General features: G+C 39.7%; 1 protein-coding gene across 1 annotated transcript in view; it reads right to left on the reverse strand.

Moving 5' to 3' along the window:
- The window catches only part of LOC133411983 (extended synaptotagmin-2-like), a 52,825-nt gene extending 36,912 nt beyond the window's left edge, over positions 1–15,913 (reverse strand). Inside the window, exons 1-6 of the mRNA XM_061694913.1 lie at positions 15,775–15,913; positions 12,263–12,656; positions 3,396–3,437; positions 2,907–3,041; positions 2,750–2,826; positions 1,603–1,675 (exon numbers count right to left, since the gene is read on the reverse strand). Of these exons, the coding sequence (XP_061550897.1) occupies positions 1,603–1,675; positions 2,750–2,826; positions 2,907–3,041; positions 3,396–3,437; positions 12,263–12,649 (714 nt within the window). The 5' untranslated portion in view covers positions 12,650–12,656; positions 15,775–15,913. The remainder of the gene's footprint in view (positions 1–1,602; positions 1,676–2,749; positions 2,827–2,906; positions 3,042–3,395; positions 3,438–12,262; positions 12,657–15,774) is intronic.
- Positions 15,914–18,566: the final 2,653 nt, after the last annotated feature.

The following is an 18,566-nucleotide window of genomic DNA, read 5'->3' on the forward strand; positions in this document are numbered from 1 at the left end:
TCTTTGGTGTTTTAAGCTGTGTGTTATGCGTCATTACCGTTGCAAGACCCATGACCTGCGACTGAGACCAAGCTTTCTGACACTGGGCAGCACATTTCTCTGAAGAATAACTTGAGATTTCATTGTACCCTGCACAGATTCAAGGCACCCTGTGCCAGATGTAGCACACAGAACATAACAGCCACCTCAAGGTTTCACAGTAGGGACAGTGTTCTTTTCTTGGTATGACTCATTTTTGAGTCTGTGAACACAGAGCTGATGTGCCTTGCCAAAAGGTTCCAGTTTACTCTCGCCTGCCCATAGGACATTCTCCCAGAAGCTTTGTGGCTTTTCAACACGCAGTTTGGCAACTTCCAGTCTCGCTTTTTTATCATTGATTTTCAACAGATGTCCTCCTTGGTCGTCTCACATGAAATCCGCTTTGGCTCTAACAACAACGGATGTTGCAATCTGACACTGATGTACCTTGAGCTTGAAGTTCACATTTAATTTCTTTTGTTTCATTTTGTTATTTTCTTTTTGCCTCTTTTGTTACCATTTGGATTTTCCATCTCTTCAATTTGTCCTCAATTTTCCTCCTGGGTCCACATCCAGTGAGTTTGGCTACAGTCCCGTGGATCTTACATTTCTGAATAATATGTGCGACTGTTGTCACAGGAACATCAAGCTGCCTGGAGATGGTCTTATAGACTTTACCTTTAACGTGCTAATTTTCTTTCTAATCTCCTGAGACAGCTTTCTGCTTCGCTTCCTCTGGTCCATGTTTAGTGTTATACACACCATGTCATCAAACAGCACAGTGATTACTTGCCATCCTTTAAATAGGCCGACTGACTTCTTACAAGTTTGAAGACACCCATGATGCTAATTAGAGGACACACTTTGTTTGAGAAAGTCCCTGTGGTCAAATTATTTGGAATCATTTCTAGGTGTACCATTATTTCTGTCCAGGCCTGTTTTATGAGTTTGTTTTTTAAAATAATTCTGTTGACCCACAATTCAAAAGCAATGTCTGATTTTAATTGGTTAATTTTCATTCAAAGTTTATTTATTATTACTTTTGTCAGATTCAAGTTATTTCTGTGACCACTGTGGGTTTTTCTTCCGCAAACACAGGGGTACCAACAATTTTACCCAGGTGTGTAGCCCCAAACTGCTCGCAGCCATATTGTTAGTGCAAGCAGAGCAAGTCAGTGGGGACACGCTTTGAACTAACTTTTTTTATTTTTGTTTTAAAAAGAAGACGTCCGCACAAATCCACTGCAACGACAGTGAGCGACCCATCGCTCTGGTCCGACATAAGCCAACAAAACTCAGCTCAGCAAACAGTGGCAGCAGCCCATCACACAGATAATGAGTCTTTTATCAATAACGAGTCTTTTTATCAGGCCTGAGTCAACAGAGCAAGTCATAAAGACATAAAGCACTCTTTACGGCTTTTAGGGCCAACAATAACTTCACATCGTGCTCCGCTTTCACATTCCACACCTGCTACTTCAGGTTATCATGCAAAAATGCTAATAGTGCTAATGCCATAAACAGGATGTAAAAATATAATTTGGTCGCCGTGATAAAATAAGTGGCAACAGTGTGCCCTGGTACCTGGATGCTCTTGATTCCAGCCCTGCAGTAATACTTCTTGATGTCTACGTCGATCTCAGTGTTGCCCACAAAACTGCAAATGTGACAAATTATTAACTTAAAATTGTTCAACAAACAATAGAGATATTTCAAACTTTCGATATGGTGAAGATCTTAAAACAGATGTTAAAAATATCAGCGATATTAGAGATGTTGAAGAGGTTAGAAATGGTAGATGATGTTGAAGATGTTAGGTATCTTAAAACTAGTGTTGTTCGGTCTGACATGAAAATCAGGGCCGATCACATAATTTTCAGCTGATCCCCATCATCAGAAAAAGATCAGATTTTTTATTTTCTTAATTGTTAAGGGTCACAAAGCCACATTAATGCTGGAGTACAAAGATCTTCCCAAATGGAACAGCACTGGCTTGGTTTTTATTCCACAATATAACGTTTCAGTTTTTTTTAGTATCGCTATTTTAAGGATGATAGTCTCTGTAGTGGGCAGCCCCACTCAAGCTTTGTGCTGCCTTGCAGCTCGTTGGGAAAAAAGAGGCACAGTGTTCGATGTGAAAACAATTAGCTTCCACAACTGACAGGGCAAGCCGGAAGATGAAACAAAATAAGTCTGCAAAGGCACACAAATCACAGGAGGGAAGAATATGGTAACATAAGTAGTGGGCAAACAATCCATCTCTTGGTGAATTCTGCTTCACGGTGATAGTAGGAGCCACCGGATCGAAAGAAATGAACGCAAGATTGCTATGAACGCTTGGCCTGGCCGCCAAGATAACGCCATTCGCCGACGGCCAATCAGAGTGATACTTTTTTTCATATTTAAATTGAGAAAATGAATGATCCAATCGGAGCAAAACGTATTTACGTGTCGCACATCAATGAGGAATCCAGCCGTCTCAACAGCCAGGGGTAAAAGACCAACTAGAATAGCTTGAAAAAGGAATTTCTGGGCATTTTCAACCCAAATTATCTTGCAAACGCAATACAAGGACATCAAAGATTATGAAAAATAATTTTAAAATATGTGATGGAAGGGGACTTTTAATCAATTATGAAAATAATCGGTAGTTGCGCTCCTATTACAAACGTTACAAATGTTAGCTGTAGATGTTAACGATGTTGCAAATGTTAGCGATGATGTGTCGTACCTGATCTGCATGTCCATGATGACCTGCCTCTTGTCCACATTCTCCGTGTAAACTTTCACACCGTTCACCCTCAGAGGCTGCAAACAAATGTTTGAAACAAGCCGTCGGAGAAAAAAGCCTACTGATAGTGTGTGTACGTGAATGTGTGTGTGCTTACCTTGTCGCCCATGTCGATCTTGGAGAAGCAGAAGGAGCTGAGATGCGAGTTTGCCCCCTTCACCGCCGGCTCGATGCTCTCCCTGAACAGCTTGTCCACGAACTGGCAGATGAACGGCCACATCTGCTTCACCGTCTGCGTGGCAGAGACCGCCGACGCCGTCAGCACCACACACATAAATGGCTGCTCTCATGCTACGTTTGTTTGTTTTGTTAGCTGGAGCTAGGATTGCCTGCTAATTGAATATGCAACAACAATCAACAGAATAGGGATTCACCTCAAAACTCCATCATGTGGACATGGAATATTACTTTTACAGGCCAGGAAGTTGCTACGGGCGGTGGTGGTGGGGAGGGGGGGGGGTGTTCCCAAGGGTAACAGCACAGATACATAATCTCATCCTATTAATAAAAATTGAGGGTGCGTGAGTGTGTGTGAGAAGAGGGAAGGTGAGCAAGCAAGTGCGCGCATGAGTGAGGAAGCATTTACCTTATTGAGCCACTCAACTCTCTCCACATCTGGATAATGAACCTGTTAAAACACGAAGAAATTGAGACGTTAGCTCGGGTCGTCAACGCCTACAAAACATTTAGTTTCCCCATCATTAGATAAGTGAGGTACAAATCAGCCACTATTGTTTTTAAACTACAGCACAGGAGAAGTGTCGGTTGTTAAACTTTTCCCACCCGTCCCTGCCTCCCGTTATTCCCTTTCACAATGAGGCAAATCTGCCTCTGTTAGCCTCTTGATACTGTGTAGAAAAAGTTGATTTTCTTTGGCTTTTTTGCGCCTTTTACGCCACACTTTTTAACGGGTGTTGATGTCGTGTATGTAAACAAACTCGCTCGGCTCAGACTTGACATTCCTTTTCACTATTTTGGTGACAACGGCGGCTCAGCTGATGTTTATTTTGACTCGGGCGCCTGTTAAAGGTTGTGCGCTGTGACATGAACAAACAAACAACTCCCGGGCTTAAATGATGATGACGATGATGTGAGGGTGAAGATGTTTTCCTGGAAGGTAAAGGAAATCGGAAACCAGAATGAGGAGAATCACTGGTGTCTATTTTTAACCTGGGAGGGAGACACTGTGTTAAAACATTGAGAAAGAGTGAGAGAGACAGAGAGAGAGAGAGAGAGAGAGAGAGAGAGAGCGAGAGAGAGACCTTGTATTGCATTCACTCTCATTTTGTTGTCATGTGTGAGTGAGCATCAATGACGACTTCGTCAACGGCCACTTCATCCGGGATACGCATACAGAAAGTATTCAGACCCCCTTAAACTTTTCACTCTTTGTTATATTGCAGCCATTTGTGAAAATCATTTAAGTTCATTTTTTTTCCTCATTAATGTACACACAGCACCCCATATTGACAGGGGGGTAAAAACGAAATTGTTGACATTTTTGCTGATGTATTAAAAAAGACAAACTGAAATATCACACAGCCATAAGTATTCAGACCCTTTGCTGTGACACTCATACAGCTAACTCTGGTGCTGTCCATTTCTTCTGATCATCCTTAAAATGGTTCTACACCTTCATTGGAGTCCAGCTGTGTTTGATTACACTGATTGGACATGATTAGGAAAGCCACACACCTGTCTATATAAGACCTTAAAGCTCACAGTGCATGTCAGACCAAATGAGAATCTTGAGGTCAAAGGAACTGCCTGAAGAGCTCAGAGACAGAATTGTGGCCAGGCACAGATCTGGCCAAGGTTACAAAAAAAAATCTGCTGCATTTAAGGTTCCTAAGAGCACAGTGGCCTCCATAATCCTTAAATGGAAGACGTTTGGGATGACCAGAACACTTCCTGGAGCTGGCCATCCGGCCAAGCTGAGCAATTGGGGGTGAAGAGCCTTGTTGAAAGAGGTATATAAAAAAAAAAAAAAAAAAAAAAAATGAAGAAAAACAAAGATCACTGTGGCTGAGCTCCAGAGATGCAGTCAGGAGATGGGAGAAAGTTCTAGAAAGTCAACCATCACTACATTCCTCCACCAGTCGGGGCTTTATGGCTGAGAGGCCCGACGGAAGCCTCTCCTCAGTGCAAGACACATGAAAGCCCGCATGGAATTTGCTAAAAAAAAAAAAAAAACACCTGAAGAACTCCAAGATGGTGAGAAATAAGATTCTCTGGTCTGATGTGCCCAAGATATAAATTGTTGGCCTTAATTCTAAGCGGTATGTGTGCAGAAAATCAGGCACTGCTCATCACCTGTCCAATACAGTCCTGACAGTAAAGCATGGTGGTGGCAGCATCATGCTGTGGGGGTGTTTTTCAGCTGCAGGGACAGGGAGACTGGTTGCAATCAAAGAGAAGATGAATGTGGCCAAGTACAGGGATATCCTGGACGAAAACCTTCTCCAGAGTGCTCAGAACCTCGGACTGGGCTGAAGGTTGACCTTCAAAAAAAGACAATGACCTTAAGCACACAGCTAAAATACCGAAGGAGTGGCTTCAGAACAACTCCATGACTGTTTTTGAATGGCCCAGCCAGAGCCCTGACTTAAACCAAATTGAGGATCTCTGGAAAGACCTGAAAATGGCTGCCCACCAACGTTCCCCATCCAACCTGACAGAACTGGAGAAGATCTGCAAGGAGGAATGGCAGCTTATCCCCAAATCCCGGTGTGAAAAACTTGTTGCATCATTCCCAAAAAGACTCATGGCTGTATCAAAAGGGTGCTTCTACTAAATACTGAGCAAAGGGTCTGAATACTATATGTGATATTTCAGTTTTTCTTTTTTTAATAAATCAGCAAAAATGTCAACAATTTCATTTTTGTCCCCTGTCAATATGGGGTGCTGTGTGTACATTAATGTGGGAAAATTAACTTAAATGATTTTAGCAAATGGCTGCAACATAAAAATAAGAAAATTTAAGGGGGTCTGAATATTTTACGTACCCACTGTATACACTACTGAAACACTCATACACATAAATAAAAAGCTCTCATGTGCAGAAGTGATTTTTTTTTTCATTCATATACACTACTAAAACACTCTCATATACACTACTGAAACACTCATACACAAAGATTGTTTTTCCACTCATATGAACTACTAATACACTGTCATACACACTGCTGAAATGCTCTCATGCACGCTACAGATTTTTTTCACTCAAACAGTATGCAGCACTACTAAGACACTCTCATACATACTACTGAAATGATCCCATGCACACTACTTAAATATGTTCTCATATTTACTATGAAACTCTCTCCTAAATAACTGAACTCCCATTTACACTAATGAAATGCTGTCATGTACACTACTTAAACACTCTCATATGCACTGATGAAAAGTTCTCATGTAAACTACTGAAATGCTCTCATACACACTAATGATTTGTTTTTATTGCTTATATACACTACTAAGACACTCTCATACACACTCACTCATATGCACTACTGAAACGCTCTCACACACAGGGGCGTTGAACATGGGGGGGAGTGAACAACTGTCCAGGGGCCCTGAGCATTTGTGGGGCCCCGAGTCCAAAATGCCCCCCACCCCCCTGACAAATCATTTCTGGAAGGAAATATACACCAACCCATCCCCACCCCCCGTAAATGTTTGTTTAAAACCATTATTCTAACCGTTCATCCATCTCATGCAATCAAGAGTTTGCATTCAGGGACAATCACAGCTCTCCACACAAAACAACTAATGGATTCTTCCAAATGTTTTTTAATGTTTTCTATCAATCCACCAAAATAAATCAGGCAATGCCTTCATGGGCAGTCTGAAATCACAGCTTTCTTCACAAAACAACAGTCACTGACTTTAAATTTTTACTCTGTTTTTTCCTCTTTCTATCTGTGACAAAGCTGAGTAGAAGCAGAGCATTGTATACTGGTCGTCGTCGTCCTCTCCATGTTCCGCCGCATTGTTTCCATTCCTGCCCCGCCCGTTGGCACATCAAATTGGTGTCGTGGTCCGGCCCACATACCGTGTCACACGACACTGAACGCACCGTCAGCTGACATGTCTTCAAACAACAAAAGATGTCATCAGCACAAGATTTTTTTATATGCTTTAGGATTGAATCCTCACTCCCTATCCACTATATACTGTATGTTGTTTGTATTCATTTTGTAAAATACATTCATCTTTAAACAATAATATATTATTTTTATAGATGTGCTCTTGTTCAATATTTATTACAGAAGGTAAAGCAGCTGACGTTGATCCGGAACGATATAAGTATGCGTCATTAATGGCGCCTGACAAGGGTTCCCCAACTATTTTACTATATAGTCTACTACAGGGGTCACCCGAGCACCAGGTAGCCGCCAAGGACCACATGAGTAACCCATGGGCCTGTTCTGAAAGCTCCCCAGTGATGGGACATGGTGATTTGCAAGGAATTTATCAATTGAAAATGTAAACACTGGCAGAAATGTATAGATCTGTAAAAAATGTTGCATGTTGATATTTATCTGCATGTTGATATTTATCATTTTCCTAATTATTGTGACAAATCATTAACATGTCTTCACATAAACGATTACCATTAATTATTCATAATACATTTGTTATTTCAGAAGTGTATATCAAACTGGTAGCCCTTTGCATGAATCAGTAGCCAAGAAGTAGCTCTCAGTTTAAAAATTGTTGGTGACCCCTGGTCTACTATATAAAAATCCCTATACAGTGGTGCCTTGAGATACAAGCTTGTAACTCAAAACAATTGCATCGCAAAGCCTCTTTCCCAATTGAAATGAATGGAAATGCCATTAACCCATCAAGTCTCACCCCCCCCCCAAAAATTAAAAAAAATAAGTGTTCTTTATCAAGAAAAATACCACTCTATAATATTGTACTTAAAAAAACATAAATGACATAAAAATAATATACTGTCTGCCTCGAGCGTCTGCCTCACAGTTCTGAGGACCTAGGTTCAATCCCCGGCCCCGCCTGTGTGGAGTGTGCATGTTCTACCCGTGTCTGCGTGGGTTTTCTCCGGACACTCCGGTTTCCTCCCACATCCCAAAAACATGCATGGTAGATTAATTGACAACTCTAAATTGCCCGTAGGTGTGAATGTGAGTGCGAATGGTTGTTTGTTTGTATGTGCCCTGTGATTGGCTGACAACCAGTTTGGGGTGTACCCCGCCTCCTGCCCGATGATAGCTGGGATAGGCTCCTTTCCCTAGTGAGGAAAAGCGCCTCAGAAAATGGATGGATAGCTGGTTCCAATTCAGTGGACATTGTGCTGTTCCACAAGCACAATGACAAGCACAATGTGGCCATCTGGGTCAGTATAATACAGACATTCTGACATTCTGGAGACAGTCACAACTGCTCAGTAAGTCACAGTAATATTAGTCCCTTTTCGCAAAAGATAAAGAATATATACCTGTGAGTATTGTATATTGTGTGTCTACATGTTTTGCTCCACTCTCCACTCCAAAGGACAAAGTATTGGAAAAAATTCATACTTTATCGTTGTAAGCGTTTAGGGACAAAAAAAATAAGTTATTTTATTCATTCAATATTTTTTAAATTAATTGTCTGATTAATCAGTTATCAAAATTGTATTCTGCCAATTATCGCAGTCAGCATCAGGCTAAAAAAAACATATCAGTCCGGCCTTAGTTATAACATAGCGACATCAATATTATTCGTTAGGCGGTCTGTGGCATTTTGCACTGTTTGTTAGCATTAAGCTAAACAGACGTTATTAAGGCATCGTTATGTGGTTGTTTTAAATAAACAACGCACAAGTCACTCTCTTTTATGTTTAGTTTAACAGTAGAGTAAACTTCAACTGGAAGTTGCAAAAAACATTTTATAGCCTCTTTTTTGAAGAGCTGTACACTATCTGCCAAACTGCTAACATGATTGTGCGTTTGCTGTGAAGTGTGTAGCGTGACGACAAGGTGTTGACTGACGTCTTTGTTTGCCCCAAGAAAGGATTATCGCATCAGTCTATGGCAACACAGCCTGGCAAGCTGCGTGTGTGAACTTTGAACCTGCCGTTTTCAGCGTCCCGCATCTAAAGTTTACGAGAAAAAGTTCATGTTGAGAGACAGCACACTACTTTTAAATTTCAAATTAAAACATAAGTTTAATGTTACACAGTATCACCATTTTTATTTAAAAGTTTATACATTTGGAAAAATGTTTAAATAAAATTGGTCTACATTTTTTTTATTTAAAATTGTCAGTACACTTCAATATTAACATCACATTTTATTTTGAATGATTTTTCTTAATGCAAAAAAAGTAATGACAATTGGTCACTTGAGTTTTTTTAACACCATCTTTTACATAAATGTGAATGTTACAAGATACACTATTTTAAATGTTTATGAAAAGTAAAAAAAAAAAAAAAAAGTTTAATAACATTTGTCGTGATTTTTTTTTTTTAATCTTAAATAAATTTGAATGTCACCAGATATCACGCATTTTTATTGTGTAAAAGGTTTTGGGATAATAATAATTTTTTTTTTTTGCTTTGTTACCAGTAACACCAACTCTTTTTCTTCTTTAAATAGGTTGAACGTCTTAACATCTGCTGACATAACTGTACTGGCAACCAGATTCCTGGAGATGGATGAGTTGCATCGCTTTGGATTTGAGATCAGCACAGCTTTTGGATAGAAGATTAGGGAGTGAATCTCGGCTCGTTACATTGATTATGAGGGAACGATATGCCAACATGTTGGAAGTCGGACAAGTTTAGGCCCCTCACACTCCAACAGAGTATGTATAGGTATGATATAAATTAGGGCTGCATGATATTGGGGGAAAAAATGACGTTGCTACTTTTTTTCAAACCTGCGATATGTATTGCGAAGTGAAAGAATACAGGATCAGTGTTGGGAAAGTTCATTTTCTATGCGAACTAGTTCAAAGTTCCACTCATCCTTCCAAAAACGAACTAGTTCATACTTCTTTTTTGTTTTTTTTCAATATGTTGCTGACGGGCTATCACCCTCAAAATGCTCGCATTGCATTTCCCCATTGTTGGCACCCATTCAGTCCACACTAGTTGCCAGCTGCAGCTTTCACCCTACAATCTAAAACACATGAGGAAACACTAAAATGAGGAATTAAAACAAAAACATGACTTTTGTCCTTAATGTGCAAACAAAAACATGCAACACAGTATGACAGGAACGACGGTGAAAGGACATTGATATCTTTGCTTTCCTCGCAGCTCTGGCTGACTATATTAACAAAATAATTTATCTATTCTTATATTGCAAAAACATTTATTCCATATTATCTCAGTGTGATCGTACAGTGTTTTAACTAAAGTATACTGATATAAATACTAATTTTCCTAGTAATCCAATTTTACAATTATGTACTGTATGACAAAAGAACTCATTCACTCCCGTTTACACAGTGTCCCTGAATGGGCCTCGCCCACTCACACAGCTGCAGCGTGCCTGCCTAGTTTCATTCTGAAGAGCGAACTAGGAAATGCAGCAGTTATACAATCTTTAATCTTTTGAGCATGTCCAAACAGGTCTCTTGGCTGGTCACTTTTAATATTACAGTTGATTCACTGTTTGAAGGTCCCATATTTTACTTTTTCGAGTATATGGGATGTAATATTTTCTCTATGGTACCTTAGTAAACGTGAAATATGAATTAATATCATCCACGCATTCCTGAGTTTCAGAAGTTTTTCTGCCGAGAGGCTTGAAATCAGGTCATCCGAATTTCTCGAGCTTATCTATGTCACTAGCGAAGCTCTCCGCCTACCGCTTCGCTCCCGAGCCAGCACTGTCAACGTAACAAACGTGTGCTCTCACAAGTGGGTCTTCTACACGGAGGCAACTAATCAGAGGAAAGTCTTAGCCAAATCTGGACAAAGTGGATACAAAACTGGGTCAAACAGAAGTAGCTGTCAGAGGGTCCAGAATTTGTGAAATATTGTTTTATTTGTTTGTTCATTAGTTTTTTTTTTTAATATGACTGAACAAGGACCATCTCATTATTTACTTTATGGTTATGTTTCGTTTAATGATTGTGCATTTCTCAAATTATTTAGTCTAATTTGAATCTCATTAAAAATCTAATGAAATGTGTTTCTTTAAAGAATTGCACACATCTTACAAATTTCTCTCATTTACGAAATAAAAATATGGGTTCATTCAGAATAAGAGCAAGTGAATGAAAAGAGAAAGCTATACGTGTTTAAATAAAGTGCTTCACTTCAAAAATAAAAAAAAAGTTGGAGTTTCCTCTTTTCTGTTTGGTATCTTGACATAACAATGAAGTCTCAAACAATTTTACATATTTTAATTGAAAGGGCACATATTCTGCAAAACCAACTTTTTCTAGTATTTGGTATGTAATATTGTCTCTAATGTGCCTCAGTTAACATGTGAAATATGTATTAAAATCGTCCATGCATTCCAGTAGTTCCAGACTTTGTTCTGCCTCGAGCCCTGAAATCCGGTCATTCGAATTTCTCGAGTTAATCTACGCCACTAGCGAAGAGCTCTGGCTATCTCTACGCTCCCGAGCCAGCGCTGTAAACATAAACACGTGCTCTCACAACTGGGTGTTCTACACGGAGCCAACTAATCAGAGGAAAGGCGGCGGTATTAGCCAAATATGGACAAAGGGGATATAAAACTGGGTCAAACAGAAGTAGCTGTCAGAGGGGCCTTTTCTGGAGACACGTATGACAAAACGAAGGTGTTTTTGAAAAATAATTAGCACCTTTATACTCAGTCCATGTTAGAGATTCACTCTATTGAGGTCTAAATAGCCAAAATAAGGGATCTTTAACAAATCTTAACAGTTCAACGGTTTTAGAGCTTATGTTTGTGCAAAACGGATATTTTGCTTCATAATGGCGTTTCACATGCATGCACTTTTAATAATACGATTGTGAATGGTCGACTGATGCCCGCAGTGCATTTTGAGTACGAGAGTTATTTGCCCCCGATGTCATCAGCACCTTTGCAATGTGACTATTCCACATGCGCACATTGCGATGACGATGAGCAAACAAAATTTCGTGCAGCCCTAGCGAACGCCAGGTAAAAAAAGCCACCGACGTTCATCTCGAACCAAGCAATGAGTCACGCCACTCACGGCGTGTTTCTTAGTTGGATAAATAAATGATTATGATTTTTTTTTTTTCCCATCAAAAGCCTTTCCTCAGTCTTGTTTTTGTTGTTTTACAGTATGAAGTGTCACATTAGCAAAATATAGGAAGCGATTCGACACTTTCTTTTGGTATGTTCGGTGCTTATATTGTCACAGAACAGAAAATTCTGTGGGTCTTGAAAGATCAGTCAAAATGCTCTAAAACAGCTGGCCATATGGAGAGCTCTGTTTTGAAAATGGCCGGCAATCCATGAATTATAAATGACTCACCCATGATGGTAGCTCAGTGGTGGGCAGAGTCTGCTTGATGACTTTGTCCTCATGCTCCAGGAAGGCTAGGGCACGGTTGATCCTGTAGTCCTTGCTGCCATGGGCTCGTCTCCAGTAGAATAAGGCAGCCAGTCCGATGAGCACCCAGCTGAAGCTGAACTCCAAGTAGCCCAGGATGTAGATGGGCAGGATAGCGGCGAACGTCTTCCCGAATTTCACCCACATATCGGTGATTTCTGTCAGGGACGACTGAGGCCCGCCGGCCGGCTCCTCCGGCAGCGGGCCGAGCGTGGAGCCAGTTGGGCCGTCGGGAGACAAGACCCGTCCGTTGGACATGGCGACTGATCCGTCCAAGCCTTCCGTCCTGGAGCCAACGCTGTTACTCATTTCCCCTCTACGGATACACAAAAATATTGATTGCAGCCTCTCAAAAGAAAATATTATCTGAATTTCTTTAGTCCTCGATGAAAGTAGAGTGATTATCTTTGTGTTGAATCAAAATAAGACATTTGCAAACATCGGCTTTCACTTTGGAAAACAATGATCAACATTTTTGCCTATTTTACGGACCAAACCAGTAAGTGAATCATAATCCATTTTGTTTAATCATTAAGCAATGCCAAATAAACAACAATATTCAGTTAATAAACAGCAATAGAATAAAAATTATTTTGCAATCAACTTGAATGCAAATTATTTTTATCATCTTATTCAATGAATCGATGGAATAATTGATAGAATAATCGATTCTAAAAATAATCTGGAGATGCAGCCCCAATTATTTGCAATAATTTATGTTTATTACAGTATTTTTTTTAAACAAAAGGGGTATTATTACAGGTATACAGTAAATGTCTATTCAGCCTGGGGGGTGAAATACTTGGAATAACTTGGCTAAGTCGACTTCAAAAATAGGTCCACGCAAACCCCGGAACCATATTTGCGCCGCCGGAACCGATGTTTCACACAGACATTCTTTGCAGACGGATGCAGTGTTGGGCCACTGATATGCCTTGCCAAAAACGACAGAGGAGCGTCTGTAAGACACTCTTAGATGTGTAATGTACATATAACGTGATTTATGAGTGAGATGAATGGTACTTAGTTTTTTGGTTTTTTTTGTACCTAAAATGGTGATCGCTAGCGTGCTAATGCTAATGGCGATTGCTAACCGTTTATCATTTTGCTCGCTCAAATTCTGCACACCATACACTCAGGACCAACATATGCAATTTAAAGATCTTAATCTATCCCTCATAAATGAGAATAAAATGTATGTCAGTAGTAAAAAATAAATCAATTATAGTGGGGTGGGCAATTATTATTCCATTATTCGACCAATAATAAATAGGAGAATCGATTCTAAAAATATTTGAGGCATCTTTTCCAGAATAAAAGGCGTAAAACCATTAGAAAAGTAGTATTTTTTAAATTAATTAGTGTAAAGAATATCATTTTTTTCTTGATAGGGCTTTATTATCATAACATTGCAATTTCTTTCTCTCTCTAAAAAAAAAATGACTGTTATTGTTATGCGAATACAAAATACACATGATTACAGGAATAAAGTCCCAGAATGTGTTTAATAAAAGGCTTTTTTTATTTGAATACAGTCCTATTTTTCTGGTGAATAAAGGTGTATTTTCCAGAAGAAAAAAAAAAAGCGTACAGGTAAGCTAAAAGCTGTATTTTTTAAATTCACTTCTTGAAATTTGACTTTCTCCCCTAATTAAAAAAGGTCCCATGCCAATAGAATATTTTTTTTCTCCTGTTTTATGCATAACATTGCTCAAGGGAATCTGTGACCTGGTTTAAGTTAACATCTATGCGGTTTATAGAGCGAACGTAAAAGACGATAAACGGATAAGGCTTGGAAAACAACCGAAACGGTTTTCCATGGTTTTGTGACGTAACACATTAACTCATGATACAAGTACCTGCCCACTTTGTGTGTGCTCCATGCCCACTCATCTCTGGACAAATTGCTGAGTGGCAACGCGGCTGCATCTTGTGCAAAGCTTAAACTTTGCCTCACCGACCAAACTCAGAGGAGTTGAGGAATAAATGGCTTCAATTTACTTTAGGAGAAATTCCTAAGCTTTTCGGAACCGGAATTGTGCTGCGTTTAGGCTCATTTCGTGGCTTTCACACACAGCTGGAAGTGCATTACCAAGGTTGAAAGCGACCCAGACAGCTGGCCGGGCTGCCGCCACAAGCCTTGCAAATATATTATTTAAAAGCATACTTATGTTGTGTTTTAAAATCCAAACGATCCAATGCTTGGTGAATTTTGATTCACGATAATAGTAAGACTCCCTCCACATCGAATGCAAGGTCGCTACGAATGTTTGGCCCGGCCGCCGAAATATCGGCATTTGCCAACGGCCAATCAAAGCCAAGCTGTTAGCACATAACATCTTTGACGTGTAAAGAAAATAACTTTTTTTCTTGAAAGAAATAGGACTTTATTTTCATAAGGTGAATATAAATTTGTATTTTTGTAATTTAAATTTTACTTACTCCCCTCATTAAAATTTATATCATAATATTGCAACTTTATCTTGAAAAACAATTACTTTATTCTCCTAAATTCATTACTTACTTTTTACTCTGACTAAATGCCTATTTGTTCCTGCAAATAATATAACTTAATTCTTTTAAAAAAGGACTATTCTCATAACAATACAACTTATTTTTATCTAAAAAAAAATAAAAATAAAAAAGAATTATGATGGAGCCCTGAGAGTCCCTGGACCCAAAAGTTTGGCAAGCCCTGCTGGAGTCCGTAAAATACACAAAATACTTAAAAAAATAAAAATTAAAAATAAAATAAAAATTATATTACAAATTAAAATGTTGTCTCACTAACGCATGAATTAGACAAAAATAACATGATTTCTCTTTTAAGGGTGTCAAAAAAATGCAGAACATTTCTCATCGTTGCCCTCTGACGTCATTTTACTTGCGTCGCCATTCCAAAGTCTCCCTAAAAAACATACAACTTTTTTTAACTCCTGCGATTACTCGCTCGACTAGCACAGGCGAGGTGATTAAAATGATCCACAACGAAACATGTTGAGCCATTGTTTCATTCGGCGTATATCCAACACTTGTAAACATTTACTCGTCGGTCGTATTTCACTTTGGAAAGTGACCAGAAGCTTCTTCTGGGAGTCAATGTTTGCTGGCGGCGATGTCATGTCATGGTTGTATTTCAGCTTTTAGTGCTTCCTACACCTTTTTTCTATGTTTCAATGTGTGCCGAACTAAACAACACCCTCTTTCATATCGAACTCGTGGCTTCGTTGGTATAAACGGAAGGCCCATATTATACTCGAAGGTGTACAAACTTTAAACTGGCAAAAATCTGATGCGAGTCCGTCGTGACGTTCTTCCCAATAAGTGACACGTAGAAAGGGCTTCTTGCGTCGAAGCGAACAAGCACTTGGGGGGAGAACAAAATTCAACTTGTTCCGATTAACACAAAAAAAAAAAAAACGCGTCGCACTCACCAAAATCCACATTCGCTCTTCAACGACCTCAAATTGAGCAGCGAGAAGGCGCGATGCTCAGCATGCCGACCAGGATGACTCCCCCTCGGCTTCTCAAGCTCATCCCGGTGTGGAAGCGCGGTCACCTCACTCCGCTCAACTCAGCCCGGCAGGAAGCCGTCATCGCCGCGGAGAGGTCGGCCTCCGCCCGGCGGCCTGCAGCGGAACACTGGCGACCCCTGGTGGCGAGAAGAAAAACAACAACTGGTTTGGCCCACTCCAAATGGCAGAAACTGAAAGTACTGTCGGTGATTATAATAATATGCAATTGTGCCTTGATTTACGAGTTTAATTCGTTCCGAGGTTACGCTCGTAACTCAAAAGACTCGTAACATAACTCATCTCTCACCAATGAAATGAATGGAAATGCCATTAATCCATTTCAGCCGCCCCCCCCCCAAAAAAAATATATTTTTTAAAGAAGAAAAGCATGATACGAGATTGTACTTCATGAAAAAAGATACTGTAATGACACAATTGAATAGAATGTATCAAAATTTAAATAGTTTTTGATTTAATGCTTTAATTCAATAGGCCTCCTTCTGGTATAATATAAAGAAAAACTAGTGTTTTTTGCAGTGGTTCAGTTTTTCGTTGGCCTGTCTGCGGCATTTTTGTTAGCATTAAGCTTTTGTAAGGCAAGTTATGTGGTTTGGTTAGATTTGGTACACTTGTCTTTGTTTGATGTTTAGTTTGACAGAACACTTCAGCTGGGAGTGGGAATAAACAGCATGAATTAAGAATTTGGCTTTGGGGGGTTGTTCACTAGCTGCCAAACTCCTGCTTGTTGTGAAGATAGCTGCAGCCATCTTGGCCTCATAATTCGGATTTTGCCACAATTTAAGAAAGAAACAAAACAAAAAAAAGTAACGGCTTGGAACTCCTAAGATCCCTCGTAAATCGAGGTACCACTGTACGGTATGCAGTATGAAAAAAAGAGTCCATCAAAAATGATAATGTATTTCCCCCTCACTCTGATGGCTTACCTTGTTGGAACGTTCCACTTAAAAAAATCTCGGCCTTTCTATGACCATATGAGTATTTATCAGCCTTTTTTTAGTCCAGAAATCAACAACCTGATGATTTTTTATTATTTTTTTAAATGTCCAATTAAAGTTTCATCTTCGCGGGTGGAGTTCTCCTCCAAACAAATGCTGCCCATTTGAGTAAGAGAAGCACCAGTATGTAAATTAGGTCAAGGTCATTGAAAATATGAATTTTAAACATATTATTCATTCAAATGTATCAGGTGGGCAACATTTGGTGTTTATTTAGGGGGCAGTTTATAGGAGGTAGCTGGCAGAATTCCGACCAAATATGCAGTACGGTGAATAATAGTTCATGTAGATTTGGTTGAAAGTGTTTCCGTCTTTTTCTGAAGATCTAACGAGTTGGAATATCCCACTTCGGAACTTCTTGACTTTTCAATGACCTCTCCACAGGTGGTAAAGTAGGGTGCAATGCAATGCAATTTTGGATTTTAAGAAGTAAAAGCCCCCTCTGTTGGCTGTAGAAAGAGTGTAAAAGAGTGGTGCCTTGAGATACCGCTGACCCGAGTTTTTCGAGACACAAACCTTCGTTTGGCCAAATGTTTGCTTTACCTTGTAAAACGTTTGGCAGATATAGTGCCCCCAGGTGGCCAAGGCGCACACACCAGAAGGAGCAGCACACAGTCTGTTGAACTGAAGGAAAAAAAAAAAAAAAAAAAACGGATTCTTTACATTCTGTTTAATTGCATCATTACTGTATGTTTTCTTGTACAATATTATAAAATTATTTTTTTTTTTTCAAGAACACACTACAAATATTTTTGTTCTGTGGAGGCTGCAACTGATTATTTCCTTTATTTTGAATGATTTGAGATACGAGTGTACTCATATCTCAAGGCAACACTGCATTATCATCCATCCATTTTCTGTACTGCTTCTCCTCATAAGGGTCGCGGGCGTGCTGGAGTCTATCCCAGCTATCTTTGGGCGAGCGGCGGGGTACACCCTGAACTGGTCGCCAGCCAATCGCACGGCACATATTAACAAACAACCATCTGCAGTCACATTCATACCTACGGGCAATTTAGTCTTCAATAAACCTAGCATGCATGTTTTGGGGACGTGGGAGGAAACCGGAGTGCCCGGAGAAAAGCCACACAGGCACAGGGAGAACATGCAAACTCCACACAGGCGACGCGGGATTTGAACCCGGGTCCTCAAAACTGTGAGGCAGATGTGCTAACCAGTCGTCCACCTTTCGGCCGGTTTGGATTTATTTTCTCCCTTAATAATAAAAAAACTTAATTTAAAAACATGCAAACTCCACACAGGTCAGGCCGGGATTTGAACACCAGGTCCTCAGAACTGTGATGCAGACGTGCTCACCAGTTGTCCACCATGCCGCCTTACTGCATTAACAATATAAGAAAAAAAGTTGGTACTGAGAATATTACAAAATTAAATTTAAAAAAAGATCGTTGTTTTACAGCCTACGCGTTGTGCAAACACTAGGATTTGAAGGGTTAAAATAATTATTTTATATCAATGATAATAACTGATGTCTTGAATATTACAAACAAAAAATGACCACAAATAAGATGATAGGGACAGTATTAGGATTAATAATTATATTAATACTGTACTATTAACAATGCTAAAAATGTTTAAATATGACGGAAACGACCAGAGAGCACACGGAAGTGAAGTGTATGCGCATGCGCAATGAGTAGCGCTGTGCTTTCATTTTGAAATCCCCAAAGCGGA

The sequence above is a fragment of the Phycodurus eques genome, chromosome 13 (genome assembly GCF_024500275.1).
Source record: "Phycodurus eques isolate BA_2022a chromosome 13, UOR_Pequ_1.1, whole genome shotgun sequence".
NCBI classification, from domain to species: Eukaryota; Metazoa; Chordata; class Actinopteri; order Syngnathiformes; family Syngnathidae; genus Phycodurus; species Phycodurus eques.